The sequence below is a fragment of the Anabas testudineus genome, chromosome 12 (genome assembly GCF_900324465.2).
Source record: "Anabas testudineus chromosome 12, fAnaTes1.2, whole genome shotgun sequence".
Classification (NCBI taxonomy): Eukaryota; Metazoa; Chordata; class Actinopteri; order Anabantiformes; family Anabantidae; genus Anabas; species Anabas testudineus.
Genome location: NC_046621.1, coordinates 4,744,959 through 4,772,612, shown reverse-complemented (window position 1 = coordinate 4,772,612; position 27,654 = coordinate 4,744,959). Strand labels below are relative to the sequence as shown.

Below are 27,654 nucleotides of genomic sequence, written 5' to 3'. Positions count from 1 at the left end.
CTGATCTTACAGTTTATGATGAGTAAAAAATTTGCTGAGCGTGTAAAATTGATCAAAGTGGAAACATTAAGAACTGCCACAACCCCCTCCACCCATCTCTCCCTCTCTCTCCCCCTCTCCACCACCACAACATGGAAACCGCTTCTCTCTCTCCTCCCTCCCATTCCCAGTGCTCCATTATACTCCCTCCCTCACTCTCTCTCTTTCTCTCCTCATTCTCCAGAGAGGGGTTCAGTCAGACAGATGTAACACAGCGGTAGAAGCCTGAGCTGAGCTGGCAGGCTGCAGGGGCCAGACCAGAGCCAGCAGCTCTGAACAGCAGAGAACAGCGGCGGCGGAGGAGATAAAACAGTAGTTGTAGCACTTTTGGTAGTTACAGTTGAGTTGTAGAGCTGACTTTGCCCGTAGGACATGGGAGTGTTTTTCTGGGCACTCATCGCACTGTGAACTTAACATGGACCCTGACACCAGCAACCATCCAGAGGCGCAGCATGGTGAGTGACATTTGAAGCACCGGGGTGGGAGGTCTGATGAGAAATGATGAGTGACCCATGGAAAAAGTTGACGAGTGTGTTAGTGACCAGAGAAGTTGGTTTCCTGTTAGCTTGCTATTATGACTAGGCTCTCCATTTGGCTCTTAAGCTGTTGACTAGGGCCTCTGTTGTCAGATGAATAGGACTTCAGTCTGTTCTGTTGGGTAGGGGGTTACGGGGTGTTACATGGCAACGTGATGACATCAGCAGTCTGCTAAATACATTTTTGCTTTAATGACCTTCATCATTACTTTAACAGGGGTTTAGAGTTCTTGGCTTAAGAGCTAAGAAAGTAAAAAATAGTTATGTTGAATGATGTCTCTCTGGAATTTACCTCGTCTTCAATTTCAAGCTGCTTTGGTGTGAGCTTTTTGGTGCAGGAACCTCTCTGTTTGAGTGGAATAATTAATAGTGGCATATTTGAGGGCCGTGGGTGTACCATTCCTGTGCAAAAGCAGCAACATAATTTGATGGTTATGTGAATCTGTATATTTGTATGCCGTGTAGTGGTTGCAGCATGTGGGTGTTTGTGTTAGAGACACGGCGGGGCACAAAAGAATGAAAGTGGGAGCGAAAGGGAAAGAGCAGGGTAGAGACAGAATGAGAGAGTTATGTATACAAATAAATCCAGGGGGATCTAGACTGCACTGTAGGCCAGCGAGAGTGCTCACTGTCTCTTCTCCTTTTATTTTCCGCTGCCTCTTTTTTCTTTTTTCCAAATGTTACAGCCTAAACTATACGGTTAAAAGGCAGAAAAAAAATGGTGTATTATTAACTGGGCCAGAAAATACGTTGTTTTGTCTTCATGGCCGATGGGAAGGACTCGGCTGTGCTGCCGATGAAGAATGTGGTTAACAGAATGAGTCAACAGAGAACATATTTCCAAGAGACTGTAGTTTCTTTTTGCCAGCGTCTAAACCACACTGCTTTATGCATTGGGCTATCTGCCACGGCAGAGAAGTAGACACAGAGAAAAGGGAAAGAAAACTGCTGAAGATAAAACTTTAGCATTTTTATCCATCTCCTGAGAGATGAAAGTTCTGTTATCAATCTGACTCACAAAAGTGAGAACATTGAGCTTTTTCTCAGTCACGGCAAAGTTTCCCAAATTTAAATGTCAACTTTGGAGAGTAATAATCACAGCCTCCTTTCAGCCAGACAGCCTCTCCTTGTGCACGCAGCCCCAGACGATCCCTTCTAAAGGTTCAGTATAAATAGAAAAGTGAGAAAGGGCAATAATCTGATATCGTCCGATTACATGCTCACCTCAGGCTTGCAAGCCCTCAGGAAGAGTTGGTGCCTCCAAAGGCTTGCAGGCATCAACTTTCATTCTTTCTCAGACACGCTCAAACACATGTATGCACAGTGACACGAGTGCTGTCTAGGAACATAGTATCTTGCAGTGCATTTCTATGTGATTATTTTTTAATATCACACAATGTTTTGTGCATTTTGCATAAATACGGTAGAGTGTGACGTGCTGTCTGTCTATAAATGGCTATAGCTAGTACTGTAACTGTTTGTATTTACAGTAAACAGATGATTGCTGATGCTGGACTTCCTCACCCGCTGCACTTAGGATATTCTGCGTGGCATTCCTGCCAGCCAACCTAAATTAAAAGTGTTACACACATTTCTGAGGAGTAATTGGCGATTCTGAGAATGCTACTAGAATTGTTGCTCTTTACAAGCAGCTATGTCTAATCCAGGCCCTAAAATGAGTATAACCACTAGGTTGTATGAGCACATAGTGATGGGAGAAAAGCAAAAAGAGGGGCAGAAAGTCCTTATCCGTGGCCTTCATTGACATGTAAATAGGTCTGCATGTTTTGTCCTAGTTAAGAAAGGTTGAATGTCTGCTTATGTCCTCAAGGAGAAGACGCTGGGACATTTTTTAGGGACTTGGGCTTTCTGACGACACTTGTAAAATTCCCAGATTTTATCCAGATGAAACTGTGGTCTTGTTAGTGGCAGTGCTGCAGGGCTTTGTCTTGAAGAATGCTCAGCTTTTATTAAAAGATTTATTCTTGGTTGCGTTGTCATGTGATGAAATCTAGCCAGAATTTGCAGCTGGGTGGTGCATGGTATGTGTATTTAAGAACTGAGCAGCCAGCTTACAAGTTAGCATAGGCCTGTGTGGCCTGTAGGTCATTTTGACATGCCTCACTTTTTTAAAGGAGTGTTTCTGCATTTCAGGGACCATTAGCTAAACGAGACTGAAAAACTCAGAGTTGCAGTGTTAGCTAAGTTTTATATTTTCCCCCTCTAGGAGCTGATAGCAGTGAACCTTTTCACAATAAATTCAGTCAATTCGATTCTGATGTTGATTTGATGTAAAAATATTATTTATTTCAGCAGAAATAGACGAATATCATGGTGAATCTAAGTCCATTGTGTGATTTCTTTAAGCTTTGTTTTTGGTCTCTACTCACTCCTGAAGGAAATATTATCACTTTAGCTGCAAAAAGTTTCACTGCTGTATGTTCAACAGGTAGCCACTAACGTTTGACTGTCATTTGGTGCTATACAGATAGTATACAGTGGGTTTTTAGAGCTATTTTGCTGGAATAAAATTGCATGCTGCTGTGAGAATAGTGAGTAGTGCTGTACAGAATATGGTTTTCAGCATGCAAACCCAGCCAACACTCTGTCCTTTCTGAAAATACCTCTAGGCATTTTGACATATATATAACTTCAATTGTAGACATTTCTTTGTTAGGAATAGGTTAAAACATGTTTATATCTTGCATTATCATAAGCATCTGAAACAAAAAGCCAGACAGCTTGTCATACTCCTTCAGTAGTCAAGGCTACTGAAACTGCTAGTGTGTGTTGCGGCACATGTTTTCCTTAACTCAACTCTGACTTATGATTTGTGGGTTTGATGTTATTTTGAAATTAAAACCAAACATTAACTTTCCATATATAAACTGTTTTCCATCTCATCACTACTGAGGCACAAGATTATTAGAGAAAACTTTTAGGGCCTGATATCTTGCATTCAGATTGTGTCCACATCCACTTGAGACTGATTGCATTTCACACTTGGCTTTAAAATTCTTTCTGAAATGCATCTCGCTGCTTATATTTGACTCTAGCTGCGTGGAAAACTGAATGTTCTCAAAGACAGGAAAAAAAAAAGCTCAACCACACAGACAGCCCCATTCCCACACATATGCAGCCACACAAATAAAAGGATTGCTGTGGCTGTTTGCATAAGGGTTAGTAGCACCCAAAAGCTCAAAATGAGAGCGAATCTTTAAGAGATGTCATGAAAATGCAGAGGGACAGACAGAAGATGAGAACCCACCTCAGAGAGAGTTGTTTCATAGATATATTGAGCTAAATAGATGTCTGCAGACATGACCTGACCAGGTGGTCAAGCTTGCATCTGTGTTGACACTACACTATGTAAAGTATTTGGATATTTGGATTACATTACCTGATGCATCCTCATTGCATTTTGGGGCACCTTTCTAACAAATGAAACTGTTAACAGATTACAAGGAACTACTGCTTTTAAGGTGTGTGTGTTGAGAGAGAGAGAGAGACAGAGAGGGAGAGAGAGAAATAAAATGAGTTAGAAGTCATTGTGTTTGTAATTTACGATTGTGTGATTTGTGATGAATGTTGTAAAGGGGGCGTTCAAAGGGCAACGCGCCACAAAGATGACTATGTCTCAAGAGTAGCAATCTGCAGGGTATGTTTCTTTATAGTACATAACCACAACAAAGAATTGGGAAAATGTATTAAAAATTCAATTCAGTTCTCTCCTGCATGTCAGTAACATCAAACAAAATTTCTATTTCTTGTCTTAAAAGCAACAGTACAGCCCGATCATGACGGTAATCTCAATAACGTTGTATGTTTGACCATACCGTGATAGCTTCTGACCTTCACACATAGTTTCTGGCCAACTCTGTTTTTAATTTATAGAGTAAAAAAGTAGTAAAAGTGAGTATGTAAGTGTTTTTTTTAGTTTTACTGTAACAATACAAAGTCAGAGGGAACTCAGAAATACAAGAGCTCCCATTTTGTATCCCATTTGTTTTAATACAGTTGTCTTAAGTTGTTTCACACCTGTAGGTTACAGTGAGCAAACACAGCAGATTGTTAACCTAAAGATCCACAGCTATAAGTTCCACACAGGAGATGACACATGAAACGTTCATTAAACTCTTAAAACTACTCTGGTGATGGTGGATATAAATAACGCTGTAAGAGCAGAGCTAAGCAATAACCTCAGAGAGCTGCCTTGTGCCAGCAGCAACAGTGGCACGACTCCATTTGGCCCCATTTGTCAGAAAGCCTCCCTGATGGGAGAATGTCAATCAACAGAGCACTGAGGAAGGGAGGAGGGAGGGACAGGAAAACAGAGAAGCAGTGCGAAGTATTTGAGACAATGGAGGGTTAGGGAAAATTGGGACGTGTGTACAAGTGTACCACTCGTGTGCATGCAAGTGTGTGTGCATTAGTGGGGTAGTGTGTGAGTTTAAACTGCTGCAAGGGGCAGAAACTGAGCCAAACACAGTCATGAGCTTGTTACATGCTCACAACAAATTTATGTTCGGGAGGTGGTTTTCAAGTCTGTGTAAGTCTAATGTAAATGTGTTGCTAGAGAGAGTGGTGAGGGAATGAGCTGAGATGGTAGTTACAGAGCATGAATATCAGCAGACCCAGTCATTTCCAAACCAAGTCTACGTATAGTAGGATGCTAGAATCACAACATACAGTAAACTGATCCTAATGAGTGTTTTGTTTACCTTTCCCTTTTGTGGTTTACCCAGTAACAGATACATGATGATCCTCCAGTGTATTTATTTCTGTACCAACGCTGCTGAGGAAAATGTAATAACCTGAAATTAGAACTATGGAAAAGCAGCAACATATGCAAAGCAGCCAGTCTTTCCCTATTTTGTCTGCCTTGTTTTCACCATCACAATTAAATTACACTTAACTAAAGCTAAAATGTCATTTTCTACATCATGTCACATGGTGTTTTTGGAAAAAGCATGTGACATGACTGTGTACCTAACTAGCTAATGTCATTCTGTGTGATTAGTATTTCAAGACTTGTGGCAACATCTTAACATGTGTTGTCATCTACTTCCCTAACTGTTTGTTTTTAGTTTAATTTATTTTTTATTACTTTAAGAACTGAATTGGCTTGTCATGTATATGAAAATGCTTGATAGCTTGGCAGAAAAGGCTCTTGGAATCTTGAATGTTCATATCTAGGTAAAGTCAAACAGCTCATATGGAGGGCGTTTTTGGTGGTGGGAGCTGCAGCACTGCAAGAAACCACAGACTGTGAGTGTGAACCCCACCAAAACTGATAGTGCTGCAAGGCACTTAGAGGTCAGTATGTTACTCAACAGGTTTAGGGAACGTAAAACATGGGAAGAGGTTTGAATGCTATGTGATAAGAGCCCAATGAAACTTTGGCAGTTGAATGGTATGCATGTTAGCCTACAGGGCCCCAGGATGACCCAGTTGCCTTTTATTGGTTGAATTTTCATTTGGGATCTTTACACCAAATGTTCTTACCCTTGTACTAAGTATGGCAGCAGCCTGACCTGACGTGTTGCACATTAGTGTCTTTGTCTTCAAAATGGCAGAGGCTGGCCATCTCATGTCAAACTCTTCCTGCATGGTTCCTTTTCTCTGCCTTTCCAGCAAATGGAAATAAGCCAGGTACTTCATTTAAAGCATACGTTTTTCTCTGACTCAGCTTTCTAAGCAGCACGATGTCATTTTGTTTATGCATGCAATTGTGCCTCACTGGATTTTCTTTGAAAATCCAAACTAAACATCCGAACTGAACTGAATATAAAATGACACAATTCCTTCTTAAGATCATAAGGATTCTGGAGATACACAGACAGGCTGTTTGTTTCCTGTGTTTGTCACTCAAAGTTCACCTCTGTAATTACACTGGGTTTTTTACTTTCTCCTTGCCGCTGGTATCGTACCCTCTCTTTTCTTTTCCCCTTTAAGTCCAGCACTTTTTCCAGTGTTACGGATTCCACAGTAACAGACTATGTTTCCTATTGTAATAACCTCTTCCTCACATGTTTATACACACAAATCTATACATATGTGCTAGTCTTCAATGTGCATGTTGACTTTTTACATGTTCTCAGACTTAAACACACACAATCAACTCAGGGAAGTAAACGGAGCGACAGGTGTGAAGGATTACTGGCACAGGAAAGGAGACAAACAGAGCTGAAGATAAAAGGAGAGGCGTGTCGGAGTTGTCTATAGCAGTGGACTTCACTGCAGTGCTTTTTGTTCCTGTGTAACTCTATAGCTCACATACCAAAGTTCTCGTTATGTTACTTCAGCCTTTGGGTTTCTGTCGTCCTCACTGTTACTCTCACTCCCTTTTTCCTGTATTTCTTTACCTCTGCCTGATCTATAGTACTTTTTTTCCAACACAAGCTATTTAATTGGTTCTAAATGTTAAAACACTCATTACTGAGTTTTTTAAGCAGCAGACTCATTGTAATATTTCTGTACTTTGTCACTTCACACACCAATAAAAAGTGCAAAGTGCTGCAACGTTCAACAAAAATCTGAAAGCAGCCTCACAAATTGTCATAAGATGTTTTGAAAATTTGGAAATGATTAGTAATAAGGCAGTAATCACGTAGCGACATGTGTTAAGTAACTCTCATTACCGAGCTTTGGTACACAATAAACAAAGACAAACTCACAACAAGATGTTTAACTGGAGTGTTTTATAATTGTGCTGAATGCCTCAAAAGCAAGAACCATATGAAAGCAATAGATCAACATATTTGTCCCATCCTCACCAGTGTCGAACAGGCTGCATCTGCAGTAGAGCAATTTGTACCATTTCACACTCGCTGGATATGTGTGGGAACGGGGCTGTTTCCATTTTGGTTTTGGAAGCCAGGACTCACTAATTGTGGAGCACAGAAAACATGGTGCTGTGTGTGTGATCAGCTTATTCTAACCTGCTAGCTTTCTCAATGTCCTGTTGCTAATCACGATTAGTTTAATTATAGATGCAGAATGAGTTCAATAAAGGAAGCATCTTGTCTCTACAGCTGTCTATTGAGTGTAAGCACAAACTTCATTAAAGAACTTAATGGTCTGGTAAAAGCTAAACGCACACTTCAGTGTGTTGTGAAGTTTTAGGCTAAAACATCAATCTACAGTCAATACCATATAATGACCAAGTGAAAACTTTATCACCCTTCATAACACCGGAGGGAGAAATGTCACTTCTGAGGACAAATGTCCGGTCAAGGACAGGAGTAGAAACATGAGAAGACCGGCCTGTGGCAGGAAGGAGGAGCAGGAGATGGGAAAGGAGACAAGGAAACATCTCGGCACAGTCACTTGCTGCCTTTTACCTGTGTAGTGTTGACTCTTTTAAGTGTCGTGACTTCAATCGTTCACCTTAACATGGTTTGGGAACTTGTTGGGTCTGAATTTAGGTGAAACTTCATGTTATTTTACTTTATGAATACTATATTTAGTTTTTATTTTAGGACGTATCTAGACATTTAATGCTCAAGATAAAAATACTGTAATGACTATGGACAGCACTGCTGTTGAAAGTAGCCTACTGTAAGTGCACAGCAAACTTCAGACAATGTTTTAAAGCTGGAGTGTGGTAGTGGGGCCCAGCCTGGCCCTGCGGTTTTTGGTCAGCCACAACAAGGTCTCCGATTGGTTGCTCGTGAGGTAGGAATTCAGCTCTTTGACTTGTAAACTCCGCCTTCTTCTCCTCGTATTCCCACCTCCGGGTGCTGAGGCGCGACAGCATTCTCTGTGCATGAGCGTGTACACACGCAAACACACATGCACGGCCTCTCTGTCTCATTCACTTTCTCATATGAAAGTGGCTGCAGAGCTAGGAGCTAGAACTTTATGAAGACACAGACAGCAATGAAAGACAGAGACAGTACAGTACCCTCCTGCCCTCTGTGTTTGAGTGTGTGTGTGTGTGTGTGTGTGTGTTTGAGCTTTTTTTTTTGCCCTGAGAAGGGGGAGGACCTGAAAACTGCTAAGAGTCAATACCCCTGCAGGAGTCCACAGGACCATACACACACACACACACTCACCCTCACACACACACACCACATGCATACTTTCTCAGTCCACTGCAGCTACTGCAGCCTGAATGAGTACAGAGCAAGGAAGCAGCAGAGAGGGGAGGCGATATCTCTGGAGCTACTTGTTGCTGTTGGTTTTCTGTGTGGATTGAGGATGATATTCCTGTTGCTTACCCTGCAGCGGTGGGACTTTGTCTAAGGTGAGTGCTAGCATTCCACTTTGTTTTTTTATTTTCCTCCTTTCACCAGCTAGTATGTCTCCGAGAGAGAAAAAAGGGAGAGTTAGAACTGTTGGGAGCTTCTGTGGGATTGCTCACTTGGTGGGAATGGCAGTGGGGGGTTGAGGCAGAGGAGGAGGTGTGGAGAGAAGAGTTTCACGTGCCAGAGAAGCAACATTATCACACTAATCTGTCAGAGAAGGAAGCAAAGGAGAGGTTGAAAGATGCACGCTGTTTTTGTGGGAGAATGATGAACAGCAAAGAGGTGTAATGTGTGATTCTGAGGTCTTTAAAGAGGAGGAAAAACAACTCGGTCTGCTTCTCAGTCTCACTTTAGTGTTTGAATGAGTGTCACTAGGTCGTGTTTAACTACTTCTGCCGTGTGCTGTCTTCATGTATCAGCTCCTGCATGATTACAGTGTCCTCTCTGACTCCTCCGCCACACAGCGGCACAGAGCTCACTCGAGTGTACAGCCTCATCATCATTCCTCCACCGACATGTGTTTACATGCTGAAGTCTGAACCACACATAGAAACACTGGATGTTAACAATTAAGAAAGTATTTTATGAATCGCTCATGTATAAAGTGATTTCTCTGTTATAGTTAACTTGTGGGATCAGATTCTATGTGAATGTGTCCAGGCGTAGGGCGGGCATTGTTGTCCTATTATTAGAGCAAGATGGGCTGGCCAGCAGCTGTGGGGAAGGAAGTAGGCTCAGAACAGCCGGAGAAGAGGGATTACTGGGAACACTGAGCGGGAATTATGGATTGACTGCTGGAACGGGATTCCTAAAGTGGCCAAGTCGGTGGAGAGTAGATGAGTGAACCAGAAAGGATCAGTGTGGGTTACATGAGGAGCACAGAAGTTAGAGGTTAACATTGGTTTAGTGTAACATTTAGTGATAATTGTAGATAATTTGGGGTTACAACTAATTATTTTATTATTTAATCTGTCAAACCAAGAGTGGGATCAAAGAGATGGCTTAAAATAGTTTTTTCTTTCTCAACACTTACTCAAAGATCAGTATATAATGTTACGAAATGGAGAGAAGCAGCAAGTTGTCACAGTTGGAGGCTAATTAACTGATCTGGCAATCTATGAAAAAATGAAGCCAACATAATATATTTGATTTGTTGTTTTAGCTTTATTAACCACTAAACTATAAATCTCACTAGAAAATATTTTAATTTTCCTACACATCCGCGTGCATGTGTAATGAAAGTCAATTAGAGTTTGACTAAAGGACATTAAGAAGAATATAAACCTGATATAATCAATCATTGATTCTGATCAGTCGCTCTTTATAACATATTTATTTCTGGTAACTCAATCTCTTGAAGCTGACAGTGATCTTAGGCAGCGAAAGTGGAAGGAGTTCCTTACAGATAGTGATTACGTGGTGATTGACTGCGATGATAAACTGCTGCCACAGTGTGCGAAGAGATAAAAGCACCTCAGTAGTACTCGCATTTCTCCCTCTCTATCCTTGTAAATCCCTGGTGTATATTCCATTATAATGCATTTGCTGAATACTGTTAGAAAACTGTTTACTTTTTACTTTATGTGTACACAATTAACCCACCCCTGTAGTGTTGAATGCAGACTGTGATCACTTTAATGAAGCCTCCATGTTTGTAGTGAAAAACAAGCCAACAGAGCTGTTGTGAAACTTCCTCACCAGACGGGAAAAAAACAGAACAATTGATTCAGTGATTCAAGGTGATATCTTGTCTTGATTGTACTTGATTAGATCATTTTTGATGATTGTGAAATTTAAAGTTCTGCAACTCTGTAATGTTGGTGGCAACGTTCTGTCTTTTGGTTCTCGGTCCGTCCGAGGTGCTGCCACACACCTTACTGTGGAAAAGACTTGTTGTGGTGCTGGACCTGCCCATATTTCCTCCTCTCTCTTTCCAGCTTTCCCTCTCCCCTCCCACCTCAGCTCTCTTAAGAAAGAGCTATGTAATTAGTTGGAGTCATAAATCACAGACAACAGAAGGGATTTTGATATATAGTATGTTGGAAAGCAATTTCCAGACATGGTTTGACTGTGCATGTGGAGTAGAATGCCTGTGTTAGCAAACCATACATTATAGTTAGTGTATCTGTGTGTGTTTGACAGGTTATGTTCATGCACATCACACATAGACATGGTGTCTGAGATAAATCAATTGGCCATGTGATTGTTTTCTGTCCTGTGGATGACCAGATGTCTTTATATGAGTGCACACAGTATGATTAGCACATTTTTGCTCCTTTTCAATGTGTTTGTTTGTATGAGGGTGTGCACATGGGTGGAGAAGGACAAAAGCTGTGAACACTTCATGATGCTAAGTATGTCAGCTTCTTCCTCTCCTTAATATGATTAATAATCCAGCTTGGTCCCTTGTGTAATTGTTATTAATTGAAGTCTGTGGCTTTGCGCAACAGATTTGACTCGTAACACTTTAACTGAACTTTCTGACATGAGCATTCATGTAGGCAGTGTAAACATGTATGCTGTGTGCCAGCATGCAGCATGCAGCATGCACATGTGCTTACATTAGATTCTTCTTTGTGGTGGTTTTGTTCTCTGACTAGCAAAGTCAGTATGTGAAAACAGAGAACCCTGTGTGTTAGTTCATTGTAGTTTATTGTTGATCAGCCTGCACAGGAAGCAACGCTTGTTTAACTAAATACGTCAGAATCAGTTGTATCACATCAAGCTGTGAATCCAAAAATGCCCAGTACAATTACCATAGCAGCTTTGATACAGTATTTCTATTCACAGTCTATTAAATCATCACTGCTGCCTGATTTCTTGCTTGTTAGCTCAAACTGAGTCTTATTCAAGTGCACTAATTAAACTTGAGCCTTCCAACACTACATTAATCATCCAAATTCTGTTTTGGGTGTTGTCCAATGGCTGTGTTTGTTGAAAGAGGTAGAAAATAGGAAGCTGACACAGTGAACAGCTGGAGTAGGATAGTGAACTTGATCAAATGCTGCCAACAAACTAGTGATGACAGATTTTTGTAATGAATGTGCAATATGTGCAAATTAATTGATAAAACGGTGATAACCAGTTTCACTAAATATGGGCGTCACAGATAGAGAAACTGTCTGTAGCTGTGCCAGCATTACTGAGACATCTTTCAGGTAATTGATGTTATCTGAGATTGTTTAGATGGTTTTTGTGCCTGTGTTTATGTGCTGTGCTTAAGCTGTACATGGAAAGGTGTGCCATACTTTGTGTGCCATGATAAAGTCTAAAGTCAGACCACCCATTTGAGTTTTCAGTGACTCAAAAGATACCTGAACAGATATTCCAGGTGTTTTGCCTTTGGGTCTGTTTAGGATGCAAGAATTGCAATGATACACAATATGTCTCTCTCTCACCAACAAACTTAGATGTTTGTTGTTAGGGTACAGTTTGTTTTTGTCCTTACTTCCCCCTTCTTGCTTTCTTCACTCCAGAGCTATGAACAAAGCATTGCAGAGCGGTGACAGACAGACAGGTGCAGTAAGTGTATGTTTTTGAAATGGAAAGTGAGAATATGTGAGAACGCTGTGTGTTTGCAACTATGAACCTGAGTTACAGAAAGGTAAACCCACTAAAGTTCACGCTCCAGCTTGTTTTAGGGAAGAATGGACACTGAGTTCTCTCCCAAAGACAAAAAAGGCCAAAGGCACAAAAAACAACTTCATAGACAAAGAGCGTGTATCAGACTTCTACTATTTAAAATGTAATGAAGAGGAGAATCAGACAAAAGTGTCCACAGACTGTTGGCAAATACTCCATCTGCAAAACTTCCCAAACAATAAAAACCATAAAATCCAAACCAGGAAGTGCATCAGTAACTCACCACACTAAGTTTCAACCTGTCAGCCTCGCTCAGTCTGGTTTAATGAATATATATATAGCTATAATATATTATAGCAAGCTGTAATAAGGCTGTTTTTATTTAGTAGCAAATCTGCAAAGTTCTGGAAGAAAATGTACCGTGGTAATGCAAATGAGGAATTTTTGCCGTTGGGTTTTTTCCTCTTTTATATTTGTCTACACCCTCCCTTCAAATCTGCCTTGACATTGATATGTAGATAAACATTCTTTCATCAGGGAATTCTTAACCAACTGGTAACAGGTCAAATCTGTGGAGACAAAAGCCCATCGCTGAACCAGGACTCTGGCTGTCACAACAAAATGAAACCATGATGCAGAATAGAGCAGGCACTGTTGGCATGCACAACCCCTTCTACTGCACTCCTGAGGATATGCAGTTTTCAAAGGGACAGCTCAAGATGTTAATCACTGGAAAACTCAGCATGGACCGAATATTGACGGCATAACTGTTTGCTAATGTATTTGACACCACATATGAAAAGCTGCTTCAATTTGAGATTAAAGCAGTGTTAACTTGTCTCTCAAAGATGCTAAAAACAACTATCCAACTTATGAATATTCATCCAAGGCTGGCGGGGCAGCGAGGGTTCATTTGAACAGATCTGAGACCTGCAGGCATATTATGGAGGCAGCGTGCCACACGTCAGCACACATTTTACATAGAGACTTTGGAATAAAGTGTGTATGTAAAGTTGGTATGTTTACCTGTACAGTGACATTTAAACCTGGTTTTGTCGTGTCGTTAACTAGAATTCATCCACACAAACGATTCCTCATAGGCACCACATCACAAGGCTTTCATTGTTTCTATGGTAACCAGCAATGGGATCAGTAGATGTTCCACAGAGTCATTATTCAAATCAACAAAAAGACACACACTGCCGCCTGAGAGAGGATTATTTATTCTGGTTACTGAACACATACGGGAATGTACATTTTCATAAGTTATTTCCTGGACATAGTAATTAACTGTGTTTCCATTTATGTACACGTGAGAGAGGGCATTCATGACACTTTTGGAGGACAACTTTCATTAATGATTATTTATTAAGGGGTAAATATTCAAGTTCTGTCTTTTTTAGTTTATCGCACGCACACCGTGGGAGTGAGGAACCATATTGATGATGTCAGAAGCTGCGTTAAAGTGCTGAGACAGAACAGAAAACAGGAAAGAGAGGAAAATGAACTGCACTCCCAAAGGTTCCCCTACTGCCAATGTACATCACTTCCTGTCACATAACTCCCCACCTCCCACTTTGACCCGTCTCTCTCACACACACACACACACACACACTCTGTGATTTATAGTGCATCACTACGCGGCTGTTGAATTGCTTATTGGTGTCTTTGTAGAACCAACTGGTGGAGACTGCACTGTCCCAGATAGTTGTACTGCTCCTGTGTCCTGCCCTCGATCTCCCTGAATAACTGCACACAAACAGACAAACCTATGCTCGTACTGACAAGTACCATTTCATCTGCGGAAGGACACAGACATGAACACAAACACACCCACAATGTGTCTGTGCATGTGTGCTGGAAAGAGACAGAGACGCTCTGAAATTGCAGTTTATAGCCTGGATGTGGATTCCCACGCTGGATAATGTGTTGCTTATCAGAGAGATGACTACACTTACAGGTCAGAGTCGGTAGCAAATAGAATTCATTTTAAGTGGCTGTTTTGATGTTTATCTTTTCCACATGTTTTAGTACATCCGTGTGACTTACGCATGGCGTGCTGTGCTGAAAGCTGCTGAAATCAGAAGGCTTCTTGCCAACTCGCTTTCCAGGAAAAAGTGCAGCTCACCTCGAAGCTTTTGAGTTTGACATAAGCTTTAAGATTTCCCAAACTGGCATTGGCACCTCTTTGTCTATCCAGTTGATTTGTTCCTCTTAGAGACATGTTGTTGCTTTTTATTTGACAGATAAAATAGAGGACTGCAGTTTTCTGAACTGGTCTTTCAGGCAGATACAAAACAAGCACTTAAAATAGTCTGAAAACAACTTGTGTGGTGCAAAGTATTAATTAATTATTGATAGCCAAGAGTGATATCAAGTCTAGTTCTACTTCCTGCCGTTCAAGGAACATAATCAATGTTGTTTTCTAGAATATTTCATGGTTCCAGTATTAATTTACTGTGTGGTGAATTTGCTATATTGATGTATATATGATGTAATATCAGTGATATTGCTGTTATTGTGTTATAAACATCACAAACTTACTGTAACTTGGAGAAGCCTAGCTAAAGAATCGCTGAGGATAATGCCTTGTTTCCTTAAACCTCAGTGTTTGTATGAGAAAAGTCATATTCTGAGGTCAAAGACAAAGGAAAATAGGAAATGAGGGAATTGAAGATATAGTGATACTGAGTGAAGTTATTACAATGACTTATTTCAAATATGTGCCAGGTGATTCAAAATGACACATATTGTAAAAACCATATTTAAAATATGAATCCTTAAGGAGCATTTTACTGTATTTAGTCTGAGCTCTAGTATATATATTGTCTCTAAAGGGTACAGTGCATATAGAAACCATCTGTATTCTTCATTGTGTGGCACAACACGGGCTTGTGTTGGTCTTTGTTCAAGAGGAACACCTCTATAAGTTCTATATGTTCATGAAGCAGGTTGACTTGTTGAAGAGAAGTGGAAGTGCTTGTATGACAGACATACATTGTATGCACATGAGGCTTCAGTTCAGTCATTTATACACATATTAAACGTCAGTGGTTAATGGATAGGGCTGGATAAAGTCTGTCCGTCTCAGAGTTGCCTGTATTACTGCCAAATCCCCCTCCTTAGCGTCACTCTGTGGGCCACTTAGATTTCACATGGCCATTTAACAAGTTATGCCTATTGTTCATATGACAATGGAGTCTCTGTGGCTGAATGGGAGGTGGTGACCCTTATGTGGGCTGCAAATAAATTCCATAAATTCCAACATAGTACATGAGACATTACTGAGTTAAATGGGGAAATTGGATCAAATATTATCTTTATTTAAATCTAATATTTAGGTACGTAGGTCATTTCCTTAATGCCACATCAGCGTGCTTTGAGTTTGATGTATGTGTCTAAATGGGAACTGAAGCAAAAACAAAAGTAAGAATTAAAATAAAGAATGAGAAATGGTGATTCTTCATTACATTATAAAGAGCTGGGGGCTGCTATAAAGAGAAGCAATAGAAAGCTTAGGAATAAACTAAGAGGAGGATAATTGGAGCACTACAGTCCCACTTCTGTAATGACATGTTTCCGTACCTATAAAACTGGCTTCCTGGCTCTATGTCCCCTAATTCATTTTCTGCATATTTACAGCTTGTCCTGCCAGAGGAAAGACTACTTCGGATGTCTTACAGGAACGAATTAGAATTTATTACAGTCTCAATATTTCAACACATTCTATGAACTCATAATTCACTCTCGGTTGGTTACCACTCCCACTAACACGAGACGTCCAGAGCCGACGTCACGTTGGCAGCAAGCTTACAGTTTACTGTTCAAAGGGCAGTTTAATTTACAGTACAATTCACGCTAATGCACTTCAAAACCTGAATGCTGACTGAGTTAGTTGATAGTCCAACATTAACTTCAGCTTCTATCCATCCATTCCTCGCCCGTAGCATGTTGTTTGACCTGGGATTTAAAGGCGAGTTGCCCTGTATAATAAATAAATACAGGATTACTAAAAGGAGATGTACAGTGAAAACCTGTAGAGAGCTTACACAGTATTACATGTGTTTGTGCACGCACGAGCATGTGTATGGACTCATGCCCCCCATTCAAATCAATAAACTCCCCTTCTATCTCTTTTAGAGATGATGTGTTTGTGTGCAGCTGCAATGTTTCCAGCAGTGTTTGAACCTTTCTCTTGTGTCGTTTTGCAGGTTCCTGCCTGTTTGCTTATTTTTCCCCATCTACACAGGATTGATTGGCACAGATTTCACTCTGTAAGCATTCGCTTAAATGTCAACAGAATGTGCTCTCTTCACACAGTAATCCTGACATTGTCTCTTTGTTTTGTGTGCAACGTAGCTTCATCGTGGATGCGCACTTTGTCACTCAGCGTTTATCCAAATGGGAAAGACCAGAGTAAAAGTACAGTATGTGATAAAAATATTAAATTAACTGCACGAGCAGGTTATTTTTTACAGTCAGGTAGTTTACTGTTTTCAAGCAGATGTAATAATTTCCTGATTTGAAATTTGATGAAATGTGAAGATTTTCTCCTTTTGCTGTTTAAAATTTCTTTAAAATAAATATATCTTGGACTTTTTATGAACTTCTAAATCACAAGAAGTAATTTGGAAGTTTTGAAACGTGGGGAAAATGTATTCATTTAGAAAAATGTGCCATTTTCTCTTTAAGTAAGTTATGTGGGGTTTATTTTGCAAAATAAGAATAATTGAAATTGGGAATGGGAATAAGTAAAATCCATTGACAAACTTCAGCCTACAAGCGTTGGTCCACAATTCAGACTAGATCTTGTTGCTATTGCTGTCTGTTGTCTAGTATGAGCTGAAAGGCTTGGTAAGATAAACAGAACTGGTGTTGGCAGACCTCAAACCCACAGGCCTGCCTGTCTGATACAGTGAGTTTCACCTCAGTGTGTTTTGTGGCTCTATGGGGATCTGTAAGATCTAAAGGCTACTAGTCAAGAAGGATGATAAAACCTGCACAGCCACAGGTGAGACCACTGGTTAGGCTCAACTCCACAGAGTCAACCTGTCGATAAGTTCAATATGAAAAGACAAAAGCAGCCACGAGTTGGCAAATGATGCTCACTAGAGGAGCTAGAAGTTGTAAAGTGGAGTGATTTTTCACATTAATGTACATCAACACAACATACATTTAATTTAGAGTTGTCAGATACAGAATACACTCTTCAAATGTAGGTTTTTGTGTGTATATATATATACAGTAGCTGCAAATGCTGTGTGTGTGTGTGTGTGTGTGTGTGTGTGTGTGTGTGTGTGTGTGTGTGTGTGTGTGTGTGTGTGTGTGTGTGTGTGTGTGTGTGTGTGTGTGTGTGTGTGTGCACCGCTGCAGCACATCTGATATCACACACTTGAAAACGTCTTTGTCAAAGGTCTTTCTGTGCTCATCTCAGGTGGTCGCTTCATTGGTGAGACCTCTCTCATCTCTTTCTCCCCTTAGTGACTCCTCATTTGTGCTCTTTATCCCTTTAATCTTGACGGAAAAGTGTTCGCTCCCTCCTCCTCCTTCTCCGTCTTGTGTATCTGTTTGTCTCTGGCCGGCAGTGTCACACAGACTCCTCTGTTCTCTCTCTGTCTCTAGTCTTGTATAATGAGTTCTGCTTGGAACAGGACATTCTGCAATTTGGCCTTTACTCTGGGGCCAAGAGTGTGAGAGGCTTGAAAAAGAGCAGGAACAAACGGCAGCATGGATGGATGGCAGCAGTCGCTATAGCAGCGGGAGTGTGTTAGCATAGTCAAACTTCCAGTTTGGTTTTTCACCTGCTTCCTGGTTGGATGCGATTTGGCTGTGAAATGTTTTCACAGCTCCGTGGCAAACACTTCACTAGTTATTAAATAGTATAGAGTTTTACTATTAATGTCGAATTTAACATTCAATAATGCCTTGATTGAAGAACGCTGCAGTTCTGAAATAATTCTCAGAGCTTTGAGGAACAGAAATGGCAAGTTCGCTGTGAAGTGAGTCATCTTGGGCCGTCACTCCAGAGGTAGCACAGGTTGTCCACTAATTGTAGGATCAGTGATTTGACCCCCAGCCCCTCCTGTTCACTTTGTGTGTCCTTAAATCCCAGGTCGTGCCTGGAAAAAATGCCAGCTACAACTTAATTAGTGTGTCTTGAATTTCCCCACGGGGATAAACTAAGTACTTAAGGTTTAGTCTCATTGCAATTCTAGAGTGAAGTAAAGGAAACATGATGTTTAAGCCAAATGGGGTAATGACTTTCTCTTTTGTCTCGTATACGTTCTCACAAACCTATGATAAGAGCACGGATAGAAATGTTTAATATTGAACCTATAGTAAAATTGAACAGTGAGTACTGGTGCATGCAAATCCTCTTATAATTTGGCAAGTTGACAGTCTGAAGTTCAGGTTTGTCCCAGACGAACATTTGTACATACTACGTGTTACATGGTAACTGCAGCTTCTATTTTTTGCATGTAAAATATAATCAAATCATAGCTGTTTTTTTTTATTACATGTTAATAATCTTCCATTTTTGTTATGATTATACAACCAAATTAGCATTGGTCTCTTACCACCATGCAAATTAGTGATATGTGTGTGTGGTGTGTTTATTCAAACATTTCATCTCAGTATCCATGTTTTATGAAACTGCTTTTCTATTTTGGGAATATTATTAACCCAGTGTTCTCTGGACACTCAGATGCTGCACTTTGTGATCAATATATATATAGCTGAATACTTTATGTCTGTTTTAGAGTCGTGTTGCTTCTTTTTCCTTTCTCTGTGGAGCTTTTGTGTGTCAGATGAAATCACAAGGTGCCTGGACAGTGCTATCAAGACATTGTGATGGACTGGGAAGTTAGCCAGCAATCAGCCATCATGTGACCTGTCTATTTTCTAACTTCCTGTGTTGCTTATATAAACAAGGACCAGCCGCAACAAGAAGGATGTGGATTAAATAACACCGGTCAGACACAGCATAAAATCCACAAGGCTTTTGTTAAAGTTTATTAACTTTATTTAACTGTGATAATAAAAACATTTAGATTTTGGTGTAGAGATGCTTTTAATTTTTATCTCGTTGTATGATGATGCAGTTATTGCTGGTTGTGTTGCGAACTGATCCAATTCCCAATGTGCATTTTGTGTGTTTGTATATGATAAAAGCATCAAATACAAACTTTGGGACAGTTTAATTCAGTGCAGTTACCAGTAGCTGTACCTCACCATGTTGTCCAGAAGGGGGCAGTATTGACACAGGTGTGTGAAATGTGTTCCACATGATGAAAGTCTGAAAGAGAAAATAAGGACTTCAGTCACGTTGCCTTTGACTTAAGGGACGTGGTGATAAATGAGCTATTTTCTGACTTTTCTATTTAAAGAGTGAATGAATGAGGAATAAATCTAAAAGGTAATAATAAAAAATATTTATCCTATTGCTTACTTTTGTCAGGAGAACAGGCAAAGAGAAAAATACTCCTTATTCAGTTCTCTGACATCTTCAAGAGTTTGTGCTGTTTACACCAAAGCAGCAGTGACTTTATTATCTATAATGAAGTAAAATTGTCTTGTAGATGGCATTTCTGTGATCTGCCTAAGACTATTCATGCAGCAGTACCTTTCAATTTGGGCTTAGCCACTTCATATAATTCATACTAAAATCTTTTGTCATTTCCAGATGACCAACTTTTACCCAACCTCTCAATCTCTGATTCTTTATTATCTTATCGGATGCTGCCTGCTCAGTTATTTTAGAGGAGTCTAATCCCCCTGGCTCCCTCTGAGGTGTTCTGCTCTATTTTAGATGTAATAGCTGGGATGGGTCACATTCAGTGTGAAACCTACCATCCACGTCGAGACAATGGAGTGATTTGTGTTAAAAATCAATGCGTCTCCCTTTGTCTTTGTGTTTGCTTTTGAAAGTGGAATTAGTTAAATTTTCCCCACAGCTTGAAACTTCACCAGCATTTCTAAGCAGTGTTTTAGAGCTTAACAGGTTCATTGACTTTCTCTTTCTCTCTTTTTCTTCTTGGTTGATGCCATGCGCCTCTTATTCTTTCCTCCTATGGTGTCTTCAGCAGGTAAGACATTTTTACTATTACCTGTGATTCAGTGGTTTCTTTATGGTCATATTTTTTTCTTTTAATCTTTAGAGGATTGTATTCTGTTCGAGTGAGAACAGAACAGAATTATTTAGTCTCATCTGGCCCTTATTGTTGAGTCATGGGTGTTTTGGTCATAAAGAGGAACAGGAAGGCTCCTGCCTGATAATTCTGTACTCAGTGTACCTAATGGCCTGTGTTGATCACTGCAGTCAGTGAAATGCATTCATCATGATACATTTATATTCAAGTCATTGGCGAGTCTGTATCTGCCTAACGGCCTTTGTTGTTTCCAAATCCTTTTCACTCTGTTCACAGGAATTATGAGTTCAATATGCTGACTAACTAGAGTCTGCAATTAAAAACCTTTGGAAAAGACTTATTTTGAAGGGATTTAGTCAAAATGTGACAAAACTTATGTTTGTGTTTTGGCTACAGAGTGGATTAATACACATTTGGCACATTCATTTATTTTTTAATTCAAACACTTCTGATCCAATGCATTTGACTTTTATCTTTACAACAAAGCAATAGTTGGTCTTGTTGTTCCTGATTATCCAGCTTGTGATACATGCGGTTCTTGGTTCTGGACCAGCAAAGAGTTTGTGCCACTCTGGGACCATTTTTCTGGCTGAGAAATTGGTCTTCGGGTGTCGAAATGCAAAGAAATAGTTATAAAATGAAGCACTGGCTCAAGCCCTTGAGCTGGCTTGGTGGAAAAGAGGTAACAGATGATGAACCTTTTGGATTCTATCCCATGCTGCAACAGTTCACTGCTGGTACTCGCATTAAGACAAAAGCTTGTGGTTTACTTTACCTTCTTTTTAACTTGACTTTCCGTTAGCCCTTTCACTGGTGTCTTTGTCGCTGAGCAATGGGAGGCAGGCAGCAGATCACGAACTCTGCATGACCCCGATTCTCTGGTTTGCCTGGCTGTAGACTCCTGGCCTGTCTTACAAGAACTCATTGTAGGTAGCTATTCCCCCAGTGACTATTATGCCAGGAAGACAAATCGGTCTACTGTGTAATTTAAAAGTTGTATGGCCTTACACATGTGTCTTTGTGTGTGTGTGTGTGTGTGTGTGTGTGTGTTTGTGGTACTTGCTGTTGGCACTAGGAGTTTGGTTTTAACCTTAACTTGTGTGTGACATTACAAGCAAGCTCTTGAATCTTCCACACATGGTGGTTCAGAGTGTGTTTGTTAACGGTGTACTGGGTGTATTTCATGAGTCCTTTAGTAGTCGTGTCAACCCCGAAGACTTTTACATCCCCTCTGCTACTCTGCATGAATCTCTGACTTGCTGTGGAGCAGCTACTAATGGTCTAACTAAATGCACTCTGTGGACCGAGGAAACAGTCAATCCTATGTTAGAGACATACACTCATGTACACGTACTGCTGCATTCTGTCATTGGGAGTTTATGGGCTGAGATAATGACCAACTTCACACAGCATGTAGCATTATGGTCCCCACTGCTCTCACTAGCAAGAAGCAACACAGTGAACAACTGTGCAGGCATAAAGGGAAGGAAATGTAATGTAGAAGGGAGAGTAGGAGAGAGCAGGAGAGGAAAACTAGGATTAGAGACAGTCATCACCGAGTTCTCTCTGAGTTCACCGTAGTGAAGGCTGAGGTTAGATAGGAGTGTTTGTATCTGTTGGTTCTGGCTTTTAGCAGTGGTTTTGTCATTTTTTTTAATCCATATTAGTGTTTAATTTAGTTTTTAAATAATAACATACACTGTGGTTATTATAATTGATGGGAGAATAAAGTTCTGTTTTTGAATAGAAGGACCAGGACTTGGAGTGAAATTAGAAATAATTACCAAAAATGTTTAATCACAGTTTTAATTATTTTTTCCACCCAGTGTTACAGTAATTTACAAAATCATAGAACCATTTTCACGAGTCTGATAATAAAATTAACTATTGATGGCATTAGTTTTACTGTATAAAAGGTGGTTGTAAGCTGTAGAACTGCATGGTAATAATATCTTTTCTTGAAAAAAGATATTTAGGCACTACTCCCACACTATACTACTAGAAAATACTTTTCTAGTAATTTGTTTATTTTATGTTCAGCATCACACAGTCACTCTTAGGCCCTATTCTGTATTCTGATTGCTCTTTTTTGTGCCTATATTTTAGCATTTAAGCTGCGTTGTTCTTAACTACCTCATTGTGTTTGTCTTTTCTACAATGCCCCTTTGGGACTAATAAAGTTCTACTTATCTACATATGTTCAGTAACATGTGATGAGTTTTTCTAAGGTTAAAATTGCGATGCAGATCCCTGCTATTAAGCATATGTTGAACTGTGTCTGGTTGTGGACTAGGGTCCATCTGCCTGACCCTGGCTTTCAGAGCACATTCTCATTTGCTCTCCTAACAGCTTATGTACATCTGTTTGTGATAGGTTGTCACTCGCTGTCATGCCTTTCTTGCCTAGGGAGGGAATTAAAGTAAAACCTGGAACACGACTGAGCCTGGGACTGGATCAGGAGTGACTGGCAGTGGGACAGTGTTGACATTTTTATGCATCAGGGTTGTTTGTTGCGCCAGTTGCCGTCTTATCTGTGAGTCGGTATCAGATTAGTTTTGATGTAGGAAGAGAACCATTGAGATTTCTGATATCCTGCCTTGTTACTCCGTTCCACCGCTTCTCTTATCTCTGCATGTTTTCTGTGCAGCTCAAACTTTTCTTCTGTTGTTCACAACTACACAGCACAGGCTACTCTCTCTCTTTCTGTGTGTTACACAAACTCACACATAGTCACACAAGTTAAACATTGTGTTTTTCTATTTACCTGTGGTATAAGAGGCAGATTGATTTGCTTTTCTAAGTGTCTTTAAAATTCCTTTAGTCCACTCTGGCACTGGGAACAACAACAGCTTTCCTGTCATTCAGGATACACACTCATGCACTATTCCGGACATCATGCCTCTGGGATCTTGATATGGGAAACTTCGAGGGGGAGTGTTCAAAGGTGCAGCAGCCGTCTGAGCTTGTGGGACAGGACACAAGTGTTGAACACAAGTGGATGTTTGGCTGTTTAATCTTCTCTTTCTTCAGTGGAAACGTCACCGTGGACTTGATTTGATCCTGACAATCCATGAGGACTTGAAGTAGATGCGTGTGTGAGTGTCTGCAGGAGGACTTTTAAGTGAAGTTTGCCATAAACTGTTGCACTTTATGAGAGTTTTAACAGGAGCTTATCTGCACTGATACCAGATTCAGGAGGACTTGAAGTGCCGCTGAAACATTTTGTGATTGGTGAGCTCTTGAGTAGAATCTAACATCATGGCTGGGATCAGTAGAAAGGGATCCGGGAGGCCTTCATATTACTACAGATTCCTGGGCAAGTCTCGACTGCAGCGTCAGCGGAGCCGGTCCCGTAGCCGCACCAGACCGTCTGCCAGTAGGGGTAATAAATACTACTACTACTGCTGCTGTTAAAACTGTCTGCTCTCGAGTTTGTCTTGTTAGATTAGCAAGTGCATATTTGTGATGATGAGATTTACAAACTCTTCTCTTTGCACATATGTCACATTTTCCAAAGGTTGCACACTTTACAGTAACATTGAGAGGAGGTAGTTCCCCTTTTGAAACCAATTTCTGTTTAATCATATGAGAACTACTTTTTTTAGTGGCATTATTTTTAGAAGCCAAGACAACACTTGTGGATGTGTATGCTTGTGTGCGTGTGTGTGTGTGTGTGTGTGTGTGTGTGTGTGTGTGTGTGTGTGTGTGTGTGTTCGTGAGAAGCCGAGTGCGATGACAGTTTAGCGTCACTATTCACAAAGTGATGCTAGTCTCAGGTTGCACATCAACACTTCACAGCTCACAGCTCACTGTTAACTTACCCTGTTCCACCCTGAATAATATTGTTTATAGCAACAGAAAAAGGCTTAAAGTCAGTTAGTTTTCTATTCTTCAAACATTCTGTTCCTTTTCTGCTTCTCCGTCTTTCCATACAGCTGTACTTACTGATGGAGGCAGTGTTTGAACTGCAAGGTTATAGTGATAAGTCTGCCCCTAAGGCTTAGCTCAAGTTACTTGAACTGGCAGAAGAGAAGTAGCTCTGAAATCCTGAGCCTATTGATTTTATTTATTTTTTCTTCTTCCAAGTGAACCGCTGTAACTTGCCAAGCAAGATATTAAGCCGAAGACTGTGGTGCATCTGTTGCTCTCTTGCTGAATATGATGCAAACTTTCTCGAGACAAATTGTTTGTGCACAAAAAAATCAGGCTCACTTTCTCTGAAACTGAACCTTGCTTCCATGTTTTTTCCTTTTTACAACTTGTATTGTGGGTAAGTGTTGTTTGTCTTCAGACAAAGAGACAGACAAAGCCAGTGGAGGTGCTCCATGAGGTGCATAGGTGCGTGGCTTGTATGTCTTCACTTTGCTTCTTCACCTGATGAAAGAGGCTTTGAAGTCTCCCCTCTGTATCATTTAGTGCTCAAAGAATACACACAGACACACACAGACGTGCACGCGTTTGAGCTTATGTACAAAGAGGCCGCACAAACACGCTTTGCCTTGATCTTTGTGGGTAAATGTGAGCTCTCCTCACAAAAAACACTTTAACAAACCACAAACGAATACAGTGACATGCAGACAGAATGTGCTTAGATGTAGCAGACTATTAGAAACCCTTAAGAGTAATAAAACTCTTGTACTTGTTGAAATAAAATAGTTAAAGGACTTCTGGTTCTGGCCAAATATTCAGTTCATGTAGGTTTAAGTCTTTGTCATGTTCCTACACTATTGTAAAAAAGCTGTCACACATTCATTGCCACAGCACAATCTAATGTTTTCTTTTTCCCTACTAGGAATCTGAGTTTTTCTTGTTTACCTACACTGATAAGATCAGACTCCTGTGGAAAACTGACAGTAACCTGGTTGCACAAGTTCATTTCAATGCACTGAATGCTGAAAATCCAGCAGGACAGCTTAATGGCTGCTGTTCTTTTCACAGACGACAATGTAAAGGGCTGTAAATGTGTCAAACAAGTATTTCAGTCGAGAAACAGAAATTCCTATCTGATTTCTCCATTAAAAAAATGTAGGAATCAAATAACATCAGTATTATCTGTGCTTGTATGCGTTTGTTTCTCCTAATTGAGTGAAATGAGGGTTGTGAGGAAGCAAACTTTTCTGCAGTCAGGAGTCCATCGTGCCTGGAGCTTCGATAAATGATGTGCAATTTGCTGAATTGTGTGAAAAAGGTGTTTTGTTCAAACAGTTTATCTTGAGGAAGTTGCCGTAGCCCCTCTCGACATGTACACCGTCACTGGGACAGATCAGGTGGCAGCTGCATGAGCTCATGTGTTATTGTTTAGTGAGTGTGTGTGTGTGTGTGCGAACAGGTCTATGTCATCACTATCTGTGAATGGAAAAGCTGCTATCAGTTGGTTTCACCCTCACATCACCCTGGATCTGTTTCCCCTTCTTTCGCCGGGGTTGGTGACATTTACATACGAAATTACCGCTTATCTCGGGAGAGAGGCAGAGAAAGAGAGCATGGCATTGTCTGATCCGACTTGTTATGCCGGCATGTTTTGAAACTCTTGATGCAATCAAACTCTTTGTTCTGAATTGTCCTGTGACTGGAATATTGTCATATTTGAGAACAGAATTCTTCTTTTCCTTTTCACTCATCTACACCAACAGAGCCTTTGTGTGACATACGTTGTAAAGTTTTTTTTTTTTCCTGTGGAAAGTTGTCTTCCTCCTACAGTAGTAAACTTTCCCACCTCCTCGGAGACATTCTGGTGGAAAAACTCGGTCTCTGAAAAAGTGGTTGTTTTATTAAAGTTTCTGTCTCTGGTTTTGAGCTCATTTAGGACAAGTTACATATTTAAATGAGTTGAGCTGTCACCACTTCCCTTCATATCATTTTGCATGTTATAAGATAGACTGCCCTTTGGTGTGTCTATGCAAAGTTTTGTGTATTGTGGCAGAAATAACTTGTCAGTCCTTTTCTTTTTAATTTAATTTTCTTATACCTCATTTTCAATTAGAAGCTGGCAACATTTTTTTCAACCAAGCTGCCAAGTATATTTCCAAAGTGTAAACACACACTAATCACTTTCCTCTAAGTTACTGCCATCTTTTAGCATAAGCACAACTTGAACTTTCCAAATCCTTATCATAAAGTGATCTTTGCTTGTGTTCTAGCAATTTAATCTCAGAGTAATAGTTTGAAATTTTTGCAAATGTTTATATTAAACCGGTGGAAAAACGAATCTGTAGCAAACTGAAAGTGTTCAGTTGACAGTTATCGGTTTTACAAGGTGTAATGTGCAGGACTGTTCTTGCCCGAGCCAGACTAGCAGTTTCCCCCTGCTGATAAGATAACTGGCAGCTAGCTTTAACTTTACAATGAACAGACCAAACAAACAAGACTGGTATTGATCTTACTCTGGAAGTACATTTTCCCAAACAAGGAATTCAAAACTAATGTTGGAGGATGAAGCTAGCAGCCATCATTAGAAAGTCAGAGCAAGTCTAAACCGTATATCTCAATATCACAGCATGTCTTAAAGGTATGTACAGGACAACAATGGATACAGCATCTGAAAACAAGGAAGAACAACATAAAACTATAAAATAAATCACAGGAAGAGGAAATAAGAATTGAGGTGGCAGCGGGAACCGGAGAAAAGGCAATTGCAGAAGGAAAAATGACTCGCAGTAAAAGTAATATTGTTCAACTGCAGCATTTTATTAGGTCCCCCGTTTAGATACAACAATTTAGCTATAACAAGATCATAATAGGCCCTGTGAAATATGTCTAAGGAGGTACACTTGCAGTGAGAAAGTGAGTACAGGATGTGAAAAGATGATGTTATGAATATTTTCAATCTTTTAAATACACATGAACTGTCAGATGTAGGTCCTGACTGCTCGGAGACGCTTTCAAGATACAGCAGCAACCACGCACAGCACAGCACAGCAGGCAGTAACAGACGCAAAGTAACAACTGTGAGAAACCATGCAATTCAAAACAGTAAAGAAAGAGTTACTGAGCAGCTTGCAAGGAAGTGTTTGAACCACTCGATAACAACTCAATAATGCATTAGCACTGACAGTTATTGCACATAATCATATTCTCAATGGGTCATTACCAAGAAAC

The 27,654-nt window shown here is 40.3% G+C and overlaps 1 protein-coding gene across 11 annotated transcripts in view; it reads left to right on the top strand.

The window, feature by feature from the left end:
- The window catches only part of LOC113158578 (disabled homolog 2-interacting protein), a 120,842-nt gene that overhangs the window by 19,239 nt on the left and 73,949 nt on the right, over positions 1-27,654 (top strand). For 2 of the 11 annotated variants that reach the window (XM_026354572.1, XM_026354570.1), the window contains exon 1: positions 23,273-23,938. The exons of 5 other annotated variants lie outside the window; for them this stretch is intronic. In XM_026354572.1, coding sequence (XP_026210357.1) covers positions 23,815-23,938 — 124 coding nt within the window. In that variant the 5' untranslated portion in view covers positions 23,273-23,814. Of the gene's footprint in view, positions 1-271; positions 495-8,678; positions 8,824-14,344; positions 14,367-23,272; positions 23,939-27,654 lie in introns of those variants that run through there. 4 more of the 11 variants (XM_026354571.1, XM_026354574.1, XM_026354575.1 and 1 more) reach the window with 4 other exon arrangements.